We start from the raw sequence: 16,151 nt of genomic DNA on the forward strand, positions 1-16,151 counted from the left end.
ATATATATATATATATATATATATATATATATATATATACATATATAATATGGTAATATGGAGATGTTTGTGTGTGTATATATGTATAATTTTTTACAACTTTAAAATTTGTGAGATATTCTATCTTAAGGTTTTGTTTTATATGATTTTTTACATTTAAGTATAATACTTAGCGTATTGATTAATATATATTTGTTTTACAGTATGTTTGTTTCATATGTATTTAGTTCACAATATGAAACTCTTTTATGCAGGGTATTTATTTAAACCGCCCAAAACTAACTGCAAAACACGGTTTAGAACTTCCATGGTGTGGTTTGAGGTTTGCATTTTTATCAAATCGCACTATGCGGTGCAGTTTACGATTTTGAGTTATCAAACAACGATTAAAACTGCACTGCACATTATATATATGTATATATATTTTATTTTACCTATATAACACACACACACACACACATATATGGAGGTGAGTTATTATACAACCTTTTACATTTGTACAACCAATACAACTTAATCTCAACCCTCCATTTCATTTGATGAATATAAGTTTTGATTGTTTCTTAATATAAAGTATTGATCATAATTAATGAACTCTATTATCTTTCATAAATATTCAAATAATAATAAATGAACTCCCATCATTTCTATAAATATCTCAATTAATTGGGTTGCATTGGTTGTACAAAAGAAAATGGTTGCATTTGAAATATACCCTATATATATATATATATATATATATATAGAATAAATGATAAATTTGTAAAATATTTTTAATCTATTATCTCCATGGTCTATTTATAACTCCAAAGTTTTGGACTTCGATTAATAATTTTAATAAATTATAGCCCAGTAATCCATTAGGTTCTTTTAGGCTTTAATCAACATTCACGACATGATTTCACCATTTTTTTTCAATTTTGTGCTGATATGCGACTTCTGCATTTTGCCTTAAGTTACTTTCAAGTCTCAACGATTTAGTTTAATTAGTTTTTTTATTTCTTACATTATTTTCTAATTTATGTAATATATAATCGGAAATTGGAAATATTGGAACTTTATATTTTATTTAGACTACAATCACGTTATAATTGATTTTATAATATTGGATTATAAACGTAAAATGCGTTAGATAGAAACTGCATTGCAACGCATTTTGTTGTTGGAGGTGTATGCGGTGCTGGTTCGGTTCGGGAAAATGCTCAAACCGCATACACGGTGCGGTTTGCGGTTTTGCCTCAAACCACACCATGAACACCTCTACATTCACGTGTATTTTTTGTTTTACAAACACGTCAAATAAGTTCATATTTATAAGTACATGTGAAACAAACACATTGTAAACAAATCCATGTTAATCACTACATTAAATTCTACCCATAGATGAAAAAGATCATATGAAATAACACATGATGCATTGATTCTCATAGATCTCACAATTTAAAGAGTTCTCTAAAGAAGGTCTCCTTTGTATGTATGTATAACTATAAATTCACGTAATTACTACACCTCGTAAATCTAAAAAAAGATTAAATCTTATTTTTTCTAGTTATTAAAGTCTACATAGGGTTGTTTGGTTGATTTTTCATTAAGTTCTATATGGATAAAGCTGATTGTGTGTATTAACATCTCTGTATGAATTGAGAGGGTTTTCTCATAGATGGAAATAACATGTGTGGGAAAAAAACATTGACTTTATGCATAAAACTCTCTATAAAAACTTACAAAGTAAGTCGTGTTCTATATCATTAGGTCACTACAGAGTAGCTGATCACAAATAAAATGTAAGTCTCATTAAATTGTCAATAAACAGACTCTTATCTATGCTATATTATAAAGTATTTGACAAAAACTCTTAAAAATCATTTTTTAGGTATGAAGTACTATATATTGATGTATATTACTTAAAATTCACGATTACAAGTAAATTATGTATAAGTACAACTTATTGAAGCTCCATGTTTGACGTGTAACTAACTGCGGATAAACATAATCAAATAGAGGATAAACATCTCATTTTAAAATATAAAAAATCTAAATATAATTAGGATAATTATTGAGTTCTAACAGAATAATTAATTATTATCTTTACAAGAAAATTATATTATCAAACCAAATATAAGTTATTTCGTTATTGAATTTAAATTAAATTATAATAAAAAATTGAATTAAAAAATTACACAAAAAATATGAATTTTAAATAGTTAATTTGATATTAACATCGATATATTTTTGTCAAATTTTTATGATATATTCAAATTTATATTTTATTCAAAAATAAAAATATCATTTCTTTTTCAAAATCACATAAAACCATACTATAATATCGACTAAAATACATAATAAAATAAAATATCAAAATCAAGATATATCTCGTTGTATTACGCAAGTATCTTTCTAGTTCTCTTTAAAACAATTTAGTCATTGTGATTCTATTTTTGTGTTTATAAACAAATAGATTAGATATTTAACAAGTAATCAAAATATACATATCAACCAATGTATGTCAATTTTTTAGTAAATTACAAGTTTGGTCCCTAAACTATTTCTTAATATGCAAATTCAACTTAAATTTTCAATTGCTTCATTCTTATAGTCCAAAATAGTCAAATTATAATCCTTTATTTCTCTTTTAGAACTTTTAATTACCTTTCTTTCTAGTCTCATCATGAATTATGCACATGTCTTTTTTCAAGAGCTTCATTGTACCCAGGTGAGAGGATGATAGATACATACGGGCGTTGCAAATATGGACCCGTAAACATGCGTATTCGTTCATATTCATTTGCATAAAAAGGATATTCACAGCGATCGCTTATATCAGCGTACACTTAAACATAAACAAATATATGTAAGATGAAAACAAAAGGAAAAAGAAGAAAATATTCATCATAATAAGATTCTAGAAACACAGGTTATAAAAGTATATCATCATAAGCTTATCAAAACCATGCACATGATATGCTTATTAGAAAGTTCCAGTTAAAAAAGGAAACACGATAACATGATCTTCAAATTTTTGACTCGTCGACAATCTAGTAACTTCATCTTCAGGTAGTTTATTCACATGGTGTGGTAGTGGTTGACTTTGTTATTTTGATCGAGGGTGTAAGCAGTCACAAGTACAAGCATTATTTATATTTAGGCTATGGCTGTCATTCCAGGTTGGCCATTTTTTGGGTGCAATGGTTTAGGATGACTTACATTCCATAACCTCTATCCAAGAGGCAATGGTCCTCGTCTAGGCGGATATCGATGACGAGGTTGGGGTCTTTATGCCATGGTGAACGTCTTTGTGACAAATTTCAAAGGATGAACAGTGGTGGAAATCATCCACATTTAATCCAACCTTAAGCCTTTGCTTCGTAACACAAACGTGTCTGATCGCGGTCATTGTGTATTACTTTCTCGTTCCTTACACTTACTGGGATTAATTAAGTTTGACCAAAAATCTAGGATTGAAGTTTTAGTTTTTAGTGAAAATCAAAGTAATAAAAAGGAAAAAAAAATGTCACATTTTTAACATGTGATTTGTTCTGATAGAATTTCCTTAGTTTTTAACGACTGGACCAAATCGTTAGAATTTAGCTGTTTCAAAACAGAAACTGAAACAAACAAAACTTTTAGACTAACCTTGAAAGAGGCACTAAGGACAGTGTGTAATGGTAAGGCCATAGGCTCATACCAGGTCCTGATTAAGGTGTGGATTTGTTTGGGGAAGTTGAGTAGGTAATGGTTGACAAAGCTCTTTAACATATCCCTTAGGACTATCAAATACTAAAGAGCGGAGACTCAACGTTATTATGCTATTATATAAGAGCAAAGGCGGCACATAAAACTATGCCAACTATTTAGTATAAAACTACTTAGCCATACCATGAAATTATGGGAATGTGTGATTAATTCTACAATGCGACACAAAACAAATGTGTTGTAAAAGCCAATTTTGTTATTTGGCTTCATGTCAGTTAGGTCCGGATTTAAGCAACTCACGTCCTCAAACGCATCATGGAGAAGTATAAAGAATCATGGTAAAAAAAGTTCAGAAATGAGAATACTCAGGTGGGCTTGTGGTTGGACCATGTTGGAAATGATAATCAACGAGATTTTTGGGTAGGGTTGAGAGTTGCATCTATCACAAATAAATTGAGAGATGGTAAATTACAGTGGTTCAAATATGTGCACTAGAGACATAAGATAATATCAATGAGGATGATAGAAACTATAACGATTGAGGAGGGTGAGGTAGAGGGGCAGACAAAAAAGAACATGAGAGAAGCAACTGAATTTATGTGCCCGCCTTAAACATTTCTAAGGACATGACCTATGGGAACACTTACAGACATAAGGATTATTATAACAAGGGAGCTTGGAAAAAGATAGAGGGTGGGTTAAAGGGGGATCAAGTGGAGATGTAATACTTATGGACCGTTTGGTTGACGGAATTCGAAGGAATTGGAATGACAAATTCCTTTGACCAAATTCTAATTTTTTTGTTTGGTTCATTTCTTGAAAATGGATGTAATCCTACAAATTCTATTGAATTCCACAAATTAATGAATTCATCATTCCTTGGCATAATGGAGGGAATTGAATTCCATCACCACCCACCACGACCATGTTACTATTGTTCGTCATGCCCCACTCCTAACCCCCACCAAAACCACACCACTATTGTTGCCGCCACCCATCCCCACCTACCCTACCCCACCACTAACCACCATGCCACTAATATTATCATCATACCCACCCACCCCCGATTACTCATTGAACATCCCTGCTATGACCATGCTACTACCGTTACTGTTACGCCCCTAACCTAACCCCCACCACCACACTATTATTGTTGCTGTTACAACCACCACTGCACACATTTCCCTACAAATTTTCTCATATGTATCCTTGTATTTTTTTACAAGTCAAGAGTCTTCACATAAATAGATTCTCTACCCATTGGGACCGAGACAACATCTGTTTAAGAGATACTCAGGGCTTTCAACTTTGTACCAAACACTTATCCGGGTATGTGCTTACCAAGTCACGTTACCTTACCAAATGAATATGACAAGGACAAATTATCTTACTCCATAAGAGCGAAACAATGACCGAAAGTCTTACTCGGTAAGTGAGGGCGACGAGCCGACGACTCTTACCATAATTAGCGGTTATCGGTAAGTAGAATATGATGCCGTATTGGTAGACTAAAATCTTAGCCGATAAATAAGCGATATAGTTGAATTTAACCAGTAAACGCTTAACGGGTAAGTGATTAGGTAAACAACCTGTATGTTTGTTTGGTTAGGCCAACCTTGTGTATTAAGAAATAGTTGAAGGGATGAAATGGAGTCATTTTAGACAGAAGCATAATAGTGGAGGGGGAAATTTGTAATTAAGTCTATGGTCTAACACACATATCCCATTTTTGTTTGCAACCAAGAAAGAGAGCACTCCCTCCTCTCTCTCTATCTGCCAAAACGTTCCCTTTCCAAAATTATTTTATCTTCGAAATTATCTGAGATCATCAGCGATCAATCGAAGGCAAACTCGATTGAAACCCTAAAAATGTTGTGTCCTCGTCTCTCAGGATTCGGTTGATTCTTCTAATTTTTCATTTCTCCGATCCAGTTTATTGTTTAAACAAAACCCTAGCGATCTCGGAGCCTTTCGATTCTAGATTACGAAACAAAAACAAAGAATAAAGCACAAAACCCTAGATTTTGGATTTATGTATTGAAGAGTGATGTTTTAGATGAATGCGTTTTGGGGGAGTTGTATAATTTGTTCATGGAGTATGAAGGGATGAGTTAGTCTGCGTTTGCTTGCGTTCGGTAAGTGATGGTCGAGGTTGATCTAATGAAAACGAGTAGTTTGTGAAGATCGATGGCGGTTTAAGGGAGGATTTACCAGTTTTGGATGGGTTTGATCGGGGTAGAATAGGACTATCTTCAAACCAGGCCGTGAAGGCTGTAGATGTAACTCAGTTTTGAATTTTATAGCAGGTTGTTGCTTCCATTAATCGTAGTTGGCTTACTGATTGGGGTATAGAGGTGGGTTAGTCGTTGTAGAGTATTCGGCGGGTTTGATTGGGGGCCGTTAGATTTTCAATAGTACTGCAAAATGAGCTTGGAAAACGAAGATGGCAGCTCGGCTGTGGCGGCCTCTGAATCGGTTGATGAACCTCAAAAGTAATAAACATTTTTTTTGTTGATATACCTTGATTGAAGTTCTCTTTTGGTTTGATGTTAATTTGGGTTGAAAATTTGTGTTTTCTGTTGGATGTTTCAGGAAACCAAGAATTTCGTATACCAGAGATTTTCTCCTTTCATTAAGTGAGTTGGAAATCTGCAAGACGCTGCCGAGTGGCTTCGACCGATCACTTCTGAGGTAGATTCTCCTATAATTTCATTAAGATTTATGTAATCTATCTGCCAATCATGTGAACTCTTCTATTGTATCATGTGCTTCTATTAATATGGATTCACTAAAACCAGTGAATTTGAAGATAATAGCAACCAAGAACGGCAAAGAAGTCATGGTAGTTTACCATTGCAAAGTTTCCGTCGTAATGATTACAGCTCTTCACCACCCACTAGGGGTGATTCAAGTAATTTCTCCAGGGGAGTCTATGGAAGATGGGACAATCGTTCTTCCGGATGGAGTGATAAAGATGGGGATTCACAATCTGATTTGGATCCAGGTCGGTTTTTGAGTGCATATCATACTCTAATAAATAAATAATTATGGACATCGTTCATTCATCTTTACGGTTGTGGTTTGGAAGCAACAAAGTCACTCCAGTGGTGAATTTGTATGTTTTATCTATATAATACACATTTTATTTTGCAAATACTATGATCCTAATATCTGGGAATGTGAGTAGTTGATTCATGGTTGAAAACCTTAAAAGCATCATAGAGAGTTGATCCATGCATATTCCATGGTCTTTACCATTTATTGCATAACGTGTGAGTTTAAATCTTATTATTTGATGTTCATAAACGGGTAGGCTCTAGGGAATTAGATCCCCAAGGATGACCAGATGAGGGCTGATTGATTTTTCTGAAGCATCTTCTAGTTTATTAACTTGCTTTAAAGTAGCATGCAACTCAGAGCATTATTAGAGACAGACCGTGTTCGTTTTTTGTTTAAACCACAGTCCATATATAGGTGAAAGTGGAGGTCCTAAGACCAATTTTAAATCTAATGTTGGAAATCTAGAGGAATTATTTTTTCTCTTTCTAATAGATGAAATGAATCTCTTACTAGATTAGTCAGCTTCTTTATTCTCTAGATACATCCGATGAATATTCTACCCTAAACCTGCCGGTTGAGGTGTCACTCTCTGGTTAAGTTTTGCTTTCAATGAGAAGGTACTGAAAGCATACCTAACTTGTGGTTGCTTATTTCTGTTGCCGATTCACGCATCGGATTTCTGTTGTATGTAATTCTAATTTTTTTTCCCACTTGTTTGTTGATAGATATCGCAGTGTTATTTCCAGAATAGTTCCTTATTACTCCATTAGATGGCAGACCTTATGTTTACAGCGTGTAAGATGGCAGACCTTATGTTTACAGCATGTGGTTTTGGAAGTTAAAAAGAAAACTTATTTTCCTCGGTGCATGCATATGACTGCATTGATTGATGATATATTGAAATAATAATTGTCATCTTTCTCGGTAAACCGGCCTCCTAGATGTCTTTGCTTCTTATCAGCTAGTAGATGCTTAGTGAGAATTAATTAGAGCCTTATTGCATTGTTCTCATCCTCTTATTCAAAGTGTGCTTTTGCTGATATGGTTAATAGGGTTTACTAATAGCCATTATGAAATATTTTTTTGTTCATAATCATTGTTTTACTTTTTACTTTGTTCTGTTTACCAAATAGTCTACTTGATTAAAAACTGACCACCGTTAACTACTTTAAAGATGGTTCTTCTTTCCATTTGACTTCATCAACACACTTTACTTTTGATTACTGTGGTCTTAGGTTGGGGATCAAATGGTTGGTGAGAAATATTATGTTTTGTTGTTAGCAGTCTATTAGATTCCTTAGTACGTGTAGCCATGAAAGAGGATAAGTATTATAGAATGGTGGCAGAAATTTCATTTCAATCGCAATACATTTTTGTCAGTGGTATGCTTATGGGTGTGCAGTAGGTGAGTTAGCGAATACATGGTTCATTGGGGTAGTCTCATGTGGTACATTATTTGCTTACATGGTAAGTTTAGTACTTTAGATTATATTTGTATATTTTGTAGAATTCATTTTCAAATATAATAAATATAGAAGCTAGATTCTTTGGACTTTATAAAGGAGAAACCAATTTTGATTGATTATTTCTTTATATAATAGGGTCCCACCAGTACTAAGATGAATAAAAATGTAAATGAACAAAAGCGGTAATTGGATTTGCCCAATCTTGGTCCTTATTAACCAAGTTGAAAGCAATTACAGATCTAAACCCCATTATTAGACTATATATATAAATAATTTTGACCTATTTCGTCATAAGGAGAAGAAAGAGGCACGCCGCCCTCTCTCATTTCTGTCTCTCTCTTTCGAGATCATCTACCCCTTTCTCTTCCCTTGTGATGAAGAGGAACTTGAAGACAATGAGGACCAAAATTGAATTGGAGTGCGAAGAATATCACTCAATGGGTAAGCATAATGATGTAAACCCTAATTTTGCTGTTTATTCTTTTTATGTCGAGAGTTTTATATGCTCTGTTCGAGATAAGATTGGCCCTGATGGGTGTTGGTGGTGAACGAATGCACCCTTATTTGCATAGGAGCTAGCATGAACTGGATCGTGTTGTGTAAAGGGGTCAGGACTAATTGGATAACACTGGGTGGGAGCAATAACTCTAAATCTTGGTTAATTATTTGACTCATCGAGTAGTTCATATTTCGGGTTGGTTGTTTTCCATTTGGGTTAAGACTATCTATCAGGAAATCTAACACCATCTGGGTGTCTTACAACAATTCAGAAATTTCATTTTGAAATTCTGCCACATGAACTGGGGTTCTTGTTCTGATATCAGTCGGTCCTTGATTTGAAATCAATTGGCTCCTACAATGATATCTATCAGCCCCAAGGCATTGAAAAATTAGGATTTCCATGTTGATAATGTAGTATGTGTTACTTGTTGTGTTATAATTGGTAATTTTTGTAGTTTATTGAGTTGGCGATTTATTCTGTTGCTTTGTTAGAAAGAGTTGTGAGCTGTTATTTGATTGCAAAAGTAGTATGTCGTAGATGAAACCTAAATTCTTACCCACTTTTGGAAGTCAAATGTAGAACTAGCATTAATTCTTTTACCAGGCACTTGGATAACCACCACAACTAACTTGGTTGTATGTAATTGTCATGGACTCATCGTCAAGTCAATCAGCTTAGCATTGTCAGTGTTTTGGCTTGTTATATAGTCAATTTGTGGATTTCCTTGTGTTGACCAATAATTAGGTCAAAGGACTCCTAATTCTAACCTTTGTATGAGATTGTCCATGGCTGGAACTTGATTAGTAACTGATAAATGGACTTGGTAGAACCCACTCCAAAAGTTAGGTCAAAGGAGGAGAGTGGCTAAACCGCATACATGATACATATATATATATCTTGACAACCTGGCAATGTTGGTCAAACACTACACCGGTAGTGTGTTACGGATCACACATATAATTGTCTTATTTTCTTATGCTAGCACCAATATGAATGACTTTATCTTAGGCCCTTGGTCTGTTTGATTTACATATATATAAGCATTTCGATTAATAATAGTTTTCTTCAGATAATGGAAGGCGCAGTTATGGCAATCAATCTCGGCGACCATGGCAGAACTCTGAGCATGATGGACTTCTTGGAAGTGGCTCTTTTCCAAGACCCTCTGGAATTGCATCTGGGACCTCTGCTCCAAAGGGCCAGACAAACGAGCCCTTCCATCTCAATAGGAGTAACGAGGCATATCAGCCCCCACGCCCTTTCAAGGTTAGTGACGTTAAATTTGGCTTTTTTCATGTTTGTGGTTTGGATTAGTACAAATAGTCTTCCAAATAAACCTCTGTGTAAAGATAATCAAAATCATTGGAATCTATAAAGACAACCTACATCCCCTGCATCATATATATATACATATATATATATATATATTCATACTTACTGTTTTCTTCAGGCTGTGCCGCATACCCGAACTAACACCCAGGACTCGTTCAATGACGAAACATTTGGTTCCAGTGAGTTTACGAGTCAGGATAGAGCAGAAGAGGAAAGAAAGAGAAGAGGTAACATGTCTTTGTCTCACATGGCTGAACCCTTATTTTTATTCTATTGGTGATTGATGACCTGCAAAGTTCACTTATGCATTCTAATTTTCTGGCAGCTTCTTTTGAGTTGATGAGGAAGGAACAACAGAAAGTGCTACAAGAAAAGCAGAAATCAAATGCCAATAAGCATAAAAGCGATGGATTTACGGACCTTATCTTGGAGGAGACCAAGGAAGAAGGAGTGTTAGAGGCCAGCGGTGAATTGAATTCTGCAGTTCAATCTGTTCCAAATGATGATTCTTTAAAATCTTCTATCCTGTTGCAGTCTTCCAAATCCCGACCACTTGTACCACCAGGATTTAGAAGCACAATTCTGGAGAAGGGTTCAACCACAAAACCTATCTCTTCTACCAACAAAGAGGTAAGTGTTTATATGTACGTATGTATGTACGTATATTGTGCATTTGTGTTTATGTCTATTTAATGTGTTCGCTCATCCCTATTGATAGTATGTGTGTATTCATGGTTTTTGACTTCTGGTGCAATGAGCAATAAGGGCTTGAATCGGTACAATGAATTGAACATTCTTTTCCTGAAAAAGGTCAACTCGAATAAAAATGACCATCTTATTATCTCTTTTACTGACATATATATTGTTCATATATTGTTTAGCAGAATCCTAAACCTGGAATAGAGGAAATTCATTTGCTTGCCAAGGGCAACCACACTCAAAATGGAACTCAAGATAACCAGGGGAACATACAGCCAATTCATAAGTTAGATATGACAGACCAGTACCTTGAAGATAAAAACATCTGTGGGATTAAGCAGGGTGAAGCCATAATGACTTCATTGTCAGGGTCTGCAGTTGAAACTGAGAAGCGTGGAATTGGTGATCATAATTTACATGGAATCTCTGGTTTTCCAGAAGTGCACGAAGCTGTTGATGGTGAAGTTTTTGAACTTATGACGAATAATGTTATGGGAAATAAAATTCTTAGCAATTCGAGTCAGGAAAGCACGACGTCCATCCTCGGAAAATTCTTTGGCAGCGGTCCAACAGTTAAAGATGGTGGCTCCACAGGTTTTCTTGAGGTACATGATTATAAAAACTTCTGCGCCAGTTTGGTGTTGCTTAACCTGAACAATAAAATGCATTATCTGAGCTGTTGACACATGAATCAGACATTCTTGAAGAATATGTTGGGAAACTAGTTCGAAAACCTCTGCTCTCACAAATTCTCTCTGTTGGCTTTGCTTAGAGTGACTTTCATTTTTATCCGAATTCCAGAGTAGAGATTTCAATTGCTCATTGCATTTGTGTATAGGAACTGTCACAACTAACAAGGTAAAGCACTTGAGGGTTTTCACATCCACAGTGACAAAAGAACGAAAAAAACGATATTTTGGGAAGGCATCATAAAGTTAGTTCACCCTATGCATGTGAGCAATTGCATCAGGCGGTTTTGCTGTCTTGGTCTCCTTCCCAAAATGTAGGGATTTTTGCCCTAAACCCATCTGAACTCTCAACCTATCACGTCTGGTAGACATGTCGTTTTGTCTTATTCTTGTGAGATTTTGGCCATGGGAAGTACTCAATTGTATTTGTACAATGATACATCTATTATTACATTTTTAGTGTCCACTATTAGCATTTCATATATGTTCTAAATATGGTATTCCATATTATTATTGTTATTATGTTTGTGTTTAATACACACCCAAATATCAAAAGGGTAAAAAACTAGTTTGTAGATGAAAAACTTAGGACCTTTAGCAACACAAAGGTTGGAAGATATATGCAGGTTTATGGTAATATAAATCGACTATATTCTCTTGTCTAACATTTCCATCCACATTTCACAACCTGGAAAGATCGCTAGTATATATATTTTTATTCTATCAGAATGATAGGATTCTGAATAATTTGATTCAACTAGTTTACCTTGGTGAAAGTGACATGCTTACAGAGGCCTGATAGTAATATGCTTTTGGCTAACCATATGGTGCCTCTCCTGTTTTGTTAGTCTATTTTTCTGAAGAAAAAATATAAAATCTAGGCAGTCATGTGTTGCTTACTTTAAGGTAATGAATTTATTTTCGCTCAGCAGCAGCAGAAGAGTGAGGCAGATGATCATCCGAGTCCCCACAATGTGCAATCTTCCAGATTTGCTCAGTGGTTCAATGAAGACGGTATATCACTCCCTCTCTCTCTCTCTCTCCCCCACTCTCACTATATAATTTTGTATGAGTATAATATCAGAGCTAATAATTTGGATTTATTTGGCTTCATGTCTCATAATTACTGCATCATATCCTCTTAGCTGTTCCATTTTCTATTTTCGTTAATCTTTTTGCAGAAAAGAAACCTGTGGATGATGTCTCATCCAATAGACCGAATGACTTGCTTTCACTGATTGTTGGTAGTGACAAAACTGGGTCTCAAGTTCCCAATGTCATATCTAGTGAGCCCAGTGCACCAGATTTATCCTACAAGGGTTTTGGGGTTACCAAAACACCGTCAGACTCCAAGCATTTGTACAACGATTATAGACAGGACTCTGCACCTCCAGTTGCTGCAGTCCTAACGTGTGAAGACCTTGAACAGACTATAATGTCAGAATATAGCGAGAAAAGTACAACTTTGCAGCCACCCATTCCTGATTGGAGTGTTTCTGGCCAAGAAAACATGGATGCTATACCAGTTGACAATCGTGCAACTCATCACTTGCTTTCATTGTTACAGAAAGGAACTACCATTGACGATATGAAATCCTCTAATACAGACAGTGGATCGTTGGAAAACCGTCCTACTTCTGAAGTGGGAGGTATTAAGATGTTTGAAAAGCCAAAAGATGCTAATCAGGAAGCTGGACATACTTCGGCTCAGAACCTTTCACTTGAAGCGCTTTTCGGGACTGCTTTCATGAAGGAGCTGCAGTCGGCTCAAGCACCTGTTTCTGTCCAGAGGGGATCTGCTGGGTCTGCCAGAATCAATATAGCGCCTCGTGAACTATCTGCCCCTGTGATGAATGGTCCTCTATCTTCTAGTGTTGATGGAATCGGATCCAACATGACAAGTTATGAAAGCAATACCTTGTCCTCCAAAGAGAAACAGCCTGTCAAATCAGATGATGCTGAAAGCTGGTTAAATTTCAATGGTCCTCAGGTAGATGTTGACCCGTTAGAGTTCCATAGGGGAGTGCCAAAATTGGCTAAGCAAGCCAGTGGGGCAGTCGAAATCCAGCTGCCTGAAGAGGAGAGCTTGATTACAGTTGGCGATCCTGCAAACACCCATAACCCAATGTCTAAAAGTACAACTATAGGGAAATTGTTACCTTCTGATGCGGCATTTGATATATCAGAGAAGCTTGCGGCCCTTAATTCTGGTTTTAGAGGCGAGCGTTCTATTGCAGCTCAGGAAGCCAATCGTTTTGTTCGTGGGCCCTATGACATGTTGGAGCCTGAGAGACAATTTAACAATCTTCATGCCCAAGCTTCATCTCCTCAAATGCATGCAGGGCAAATGAATCATAATCGGCTGCCAATGTTTCACCCGTTAGATCCTAACCTGCCACATATGAATTCCCATATGAGATTTCCCGAGCATCTTATGCAACGTGACTCTCCTCTGAATCACCAATTTCCAGCTAATATGGCCCGTCCTTTTCATCACCCTGATGCTAGAGTAACAGGTTTCGATGTTCCTGCTCATCCTCAAATGATGCCTCAAATGCGGATGCAAGGCAACTTCCCTCCTCACCTGCTACGTGATCTTCCAAGGCCTTCAATGGTGCATCCTCATCCTGGCAATCAAGCATCCAATTTTATGCCAGATAGGGAAGCACTGCATGGATTCCCGTTTGCTCATCAACAGGCCAACATTGGTGGGCTTGGTATGCCATTACCTGGTAAGATCTCGATAACTTTCTTTATGCAATGAATTTGTTTTTTGCAGAAACTGTTGTCCACTTCCGTAAGTTGAGTTTTTACTGTGTTCATATACGTTTTTCTAGTCCAACCATTAAAAACAAAAAACAAACAATCTTTTGATCTTGAATCCAAGTTCAAGTACTTGTAAACTCATTTGTTATGACATTGATCTACACTAATGTCGTCCCAACCTAGTCCAGCTGATTGAACACTCACCTGGTAACAAAATTGATCCTGGAAAAGACCAGATCTTAGAAACCTGTTCAGGTTTCCAGATCTCTCAACCTGGTGATCCTGCGGGTTGTCCAGCAAGTCACCCAATTTAATGTATATCGATTTCTAGAAATGAAATGTTTGGTTGAACCTCTAACCTTCTAAGGTATTTATATTATTACTTGTATCCAAGATGCTGAACTTATGTGTGGGTTGGTGCAACTTAACTAGCATTTTACCATATTATAGACTGTAGATCATGCGCCACACAAGCTCTTTATATATTTCCGGCTTCAATTCCTTTTGGTCCAAACAGCGTGGGTACAGGATTGGATGGGCATGAGTGAGATAGGAGGATGAAATAATTGTGGAAGGTTTTAGGGTTTTAATTTGACACGGGTAGTTTAGTAATTTACCAATTCAATAGGACTAAAAAGTGCATTTTTTGTCTACGTCAAATGGCGGGGACAACCAGTTTTTGTTTTGTCCTGTCCCACATACCAAATGCCTGGTCAAAACATTCGAACTCATGACAGAAAAACCGAATTGACGGGAAAAGGATCACAATGCGAGCTTACTTAAGGTAGATAGTTTGATGATGATTAATTAAGGGTTGTTTCTTGACTAATAATAATAATAATGGTGCATTTTTTAGTCGGTGATGGTGGTCCGGAAGCGTTGCAGAGGATGATGGAGATGGAAGTGAGGGCCCAGTCGAAGCAGGTTCGTCCAGTGAATAGCCAAGGGGGGATGTATGAGCTAGATATGGGTTTCCGATACAGATAGGTAATAGTTGTCCATGCTCATGTATATGATGAATGTGAAATCCATATCTTTAGCTGCTGCTTCCGCTTCTGCTTCTGCTTTGAAACCGTGAGAAAACAGAGATGTTTCTAGCCGTGTTTTTCGTATTTTTTTTTAAAGTTTTTCTAGTGGAGTCTGCGTTCGTTTTCAATACCGGGATTGGGGATATGTAGATTTGGTTATGTTGTAATGCACATTTACAGGTTTAGTTTTCTTTGTTGGTTGCTGCATTTGCATTTCATCACATATGCTAATAATTACCCGAAGGAGCTTCGCCAATGCAATTTAATTTTAGGACCCGTATACCAAACGCTTACCAAGTAAGCGTTTACCTTATCTGTTAATGTTCTCGAACATTAAAATGGATTATTGGTAAGCGCTTACCTTATGCCCTCTTACTGGGTAAAGATTCTCGATCTTTGCCATGCACACTTGATGGATAAGTGAGAGTGTGACACCCGGTTAGTGATGACCATTTTGTACCAGCCCCGTAACCACATTGATGAAAAAGATGTTGAATAATCTCATGTTAATAATTTTATATGACAATTAATTTGATTAAAATGGAATGGTGTATTTATGCGATTTAAAAAATGGGGCAAATGTATCACCAACCCCCAGGTAACTATTGTCGTAGTCACATCTACCACCGCAAATATATGTATTTCTCAAGATTTTATGAAACCAAACAAGGACAAGATGCAATTTAATCAAGTAACCAACATCCACCACCTACCATCAGGCTACTGCTATCGTCATCACAGTTGCCACCCCTGCCCTCCAAACAAATATGGAGATTCCGATTCTTTTGAAAGATTTCATTCCAATTCTTTAAACCAAAAGCACGGTCAAATTCCACCAAATTTCATTCTACGAACCAGACGCCACTTATTGTGTTCAAAGAAAATTGCTATTCAAAAGTAAAATACAATCCACCCA

General features: G+C 36.1%; 1 protein-coding gene across 3 annotated transcripts; it reads left to right on the forward strand.

The window, feature by feature from the left end:
- Positions 1 to 5,477: 5,477 nt before the first annotated feature.
- LOC112522563 lies at positions 5,478 to 15,441 on the forward strand. Of its 3 annotated transcripts, none has more exons than XM_025131759.1 (10): positions 5,478 to 6,185; positions 6,286 to 6,384; positions 6,492 to 6,697; positions 9,791 to 9,987; positions 10,172 to 10,280; positions 10,379 to 10,683; positions 10,935 to 11,357; positions 12,371 to 12,455; positions 12,623 to 14,173; positions 15,064 to 15,441. In XM_025131759.1, the coding sequence occupies exons 1-10, from the start codon at positions 6,118 to 6,120 to the stop codon at positions 15,192 to 15,194; spliced, it is 3,174 nt and encodes a 1,057-aa protein (XP_024987527.1). In that variant the 5' UTR covers positions 5,478 to 6,117; the 3' UTR covers positions 15,195 to 15,441. The 3 variants fall into 3 exon arrangements, with proteins under 3 accessions (XP_024987527.1, XP_024987529.1, XP_024987528.1); XM_025131761.1 differs by having other exon boundaries at positions 12,374 to 12,455; XM_025131760.1 differs by having other exon boundaries at positions 10,938 to 11,357.
- The last annotated feature ends 710 nt before the right edge of the window (positions 15,442 to 16,151 follow it).

The sequence above is a fragment of the Cynara cardunculus genome (genome assembly GCF_001531365.2).
Source record: "Cynara cardunculus var. scolymus isolate 2C chromosome LG 12, CcrdV1, whole genome shotgun sequence".
In the NCBI taxonomy this organism is placed as follows: Eukaryota; Viridiplantae; Streptophyta; class Magnoliopsida; order Asterales; family Asteraceae; genus Cynara; species Cynara cardunculus.

Excerpts from the sequence above, each read along its gene's own strand:
- LOC112522563 (XM_025131759.1), top strand. The coding sequence starts at position 6,118 with ATGAGCTTGGAAAACGAAGATGGCAGCTCGGCTGTGGCGGCCTCTGAA. Across the intron at positions 12,456-12,622 it reads TCAGTGGTTCAATGAAGACG|AAAAGAAACCTGTGGATGAT; the intron begins GTATATCACTCC and ends ATCTTTTTGCAG. Across the intron at positions 14,174-15,063 it reads GCTTGGTATGCCATTACCTG|TCGGTGATGGTGGTCCGGAA; the intron begins GTAAGATCTCGA and ends TGCATTTTTTAG.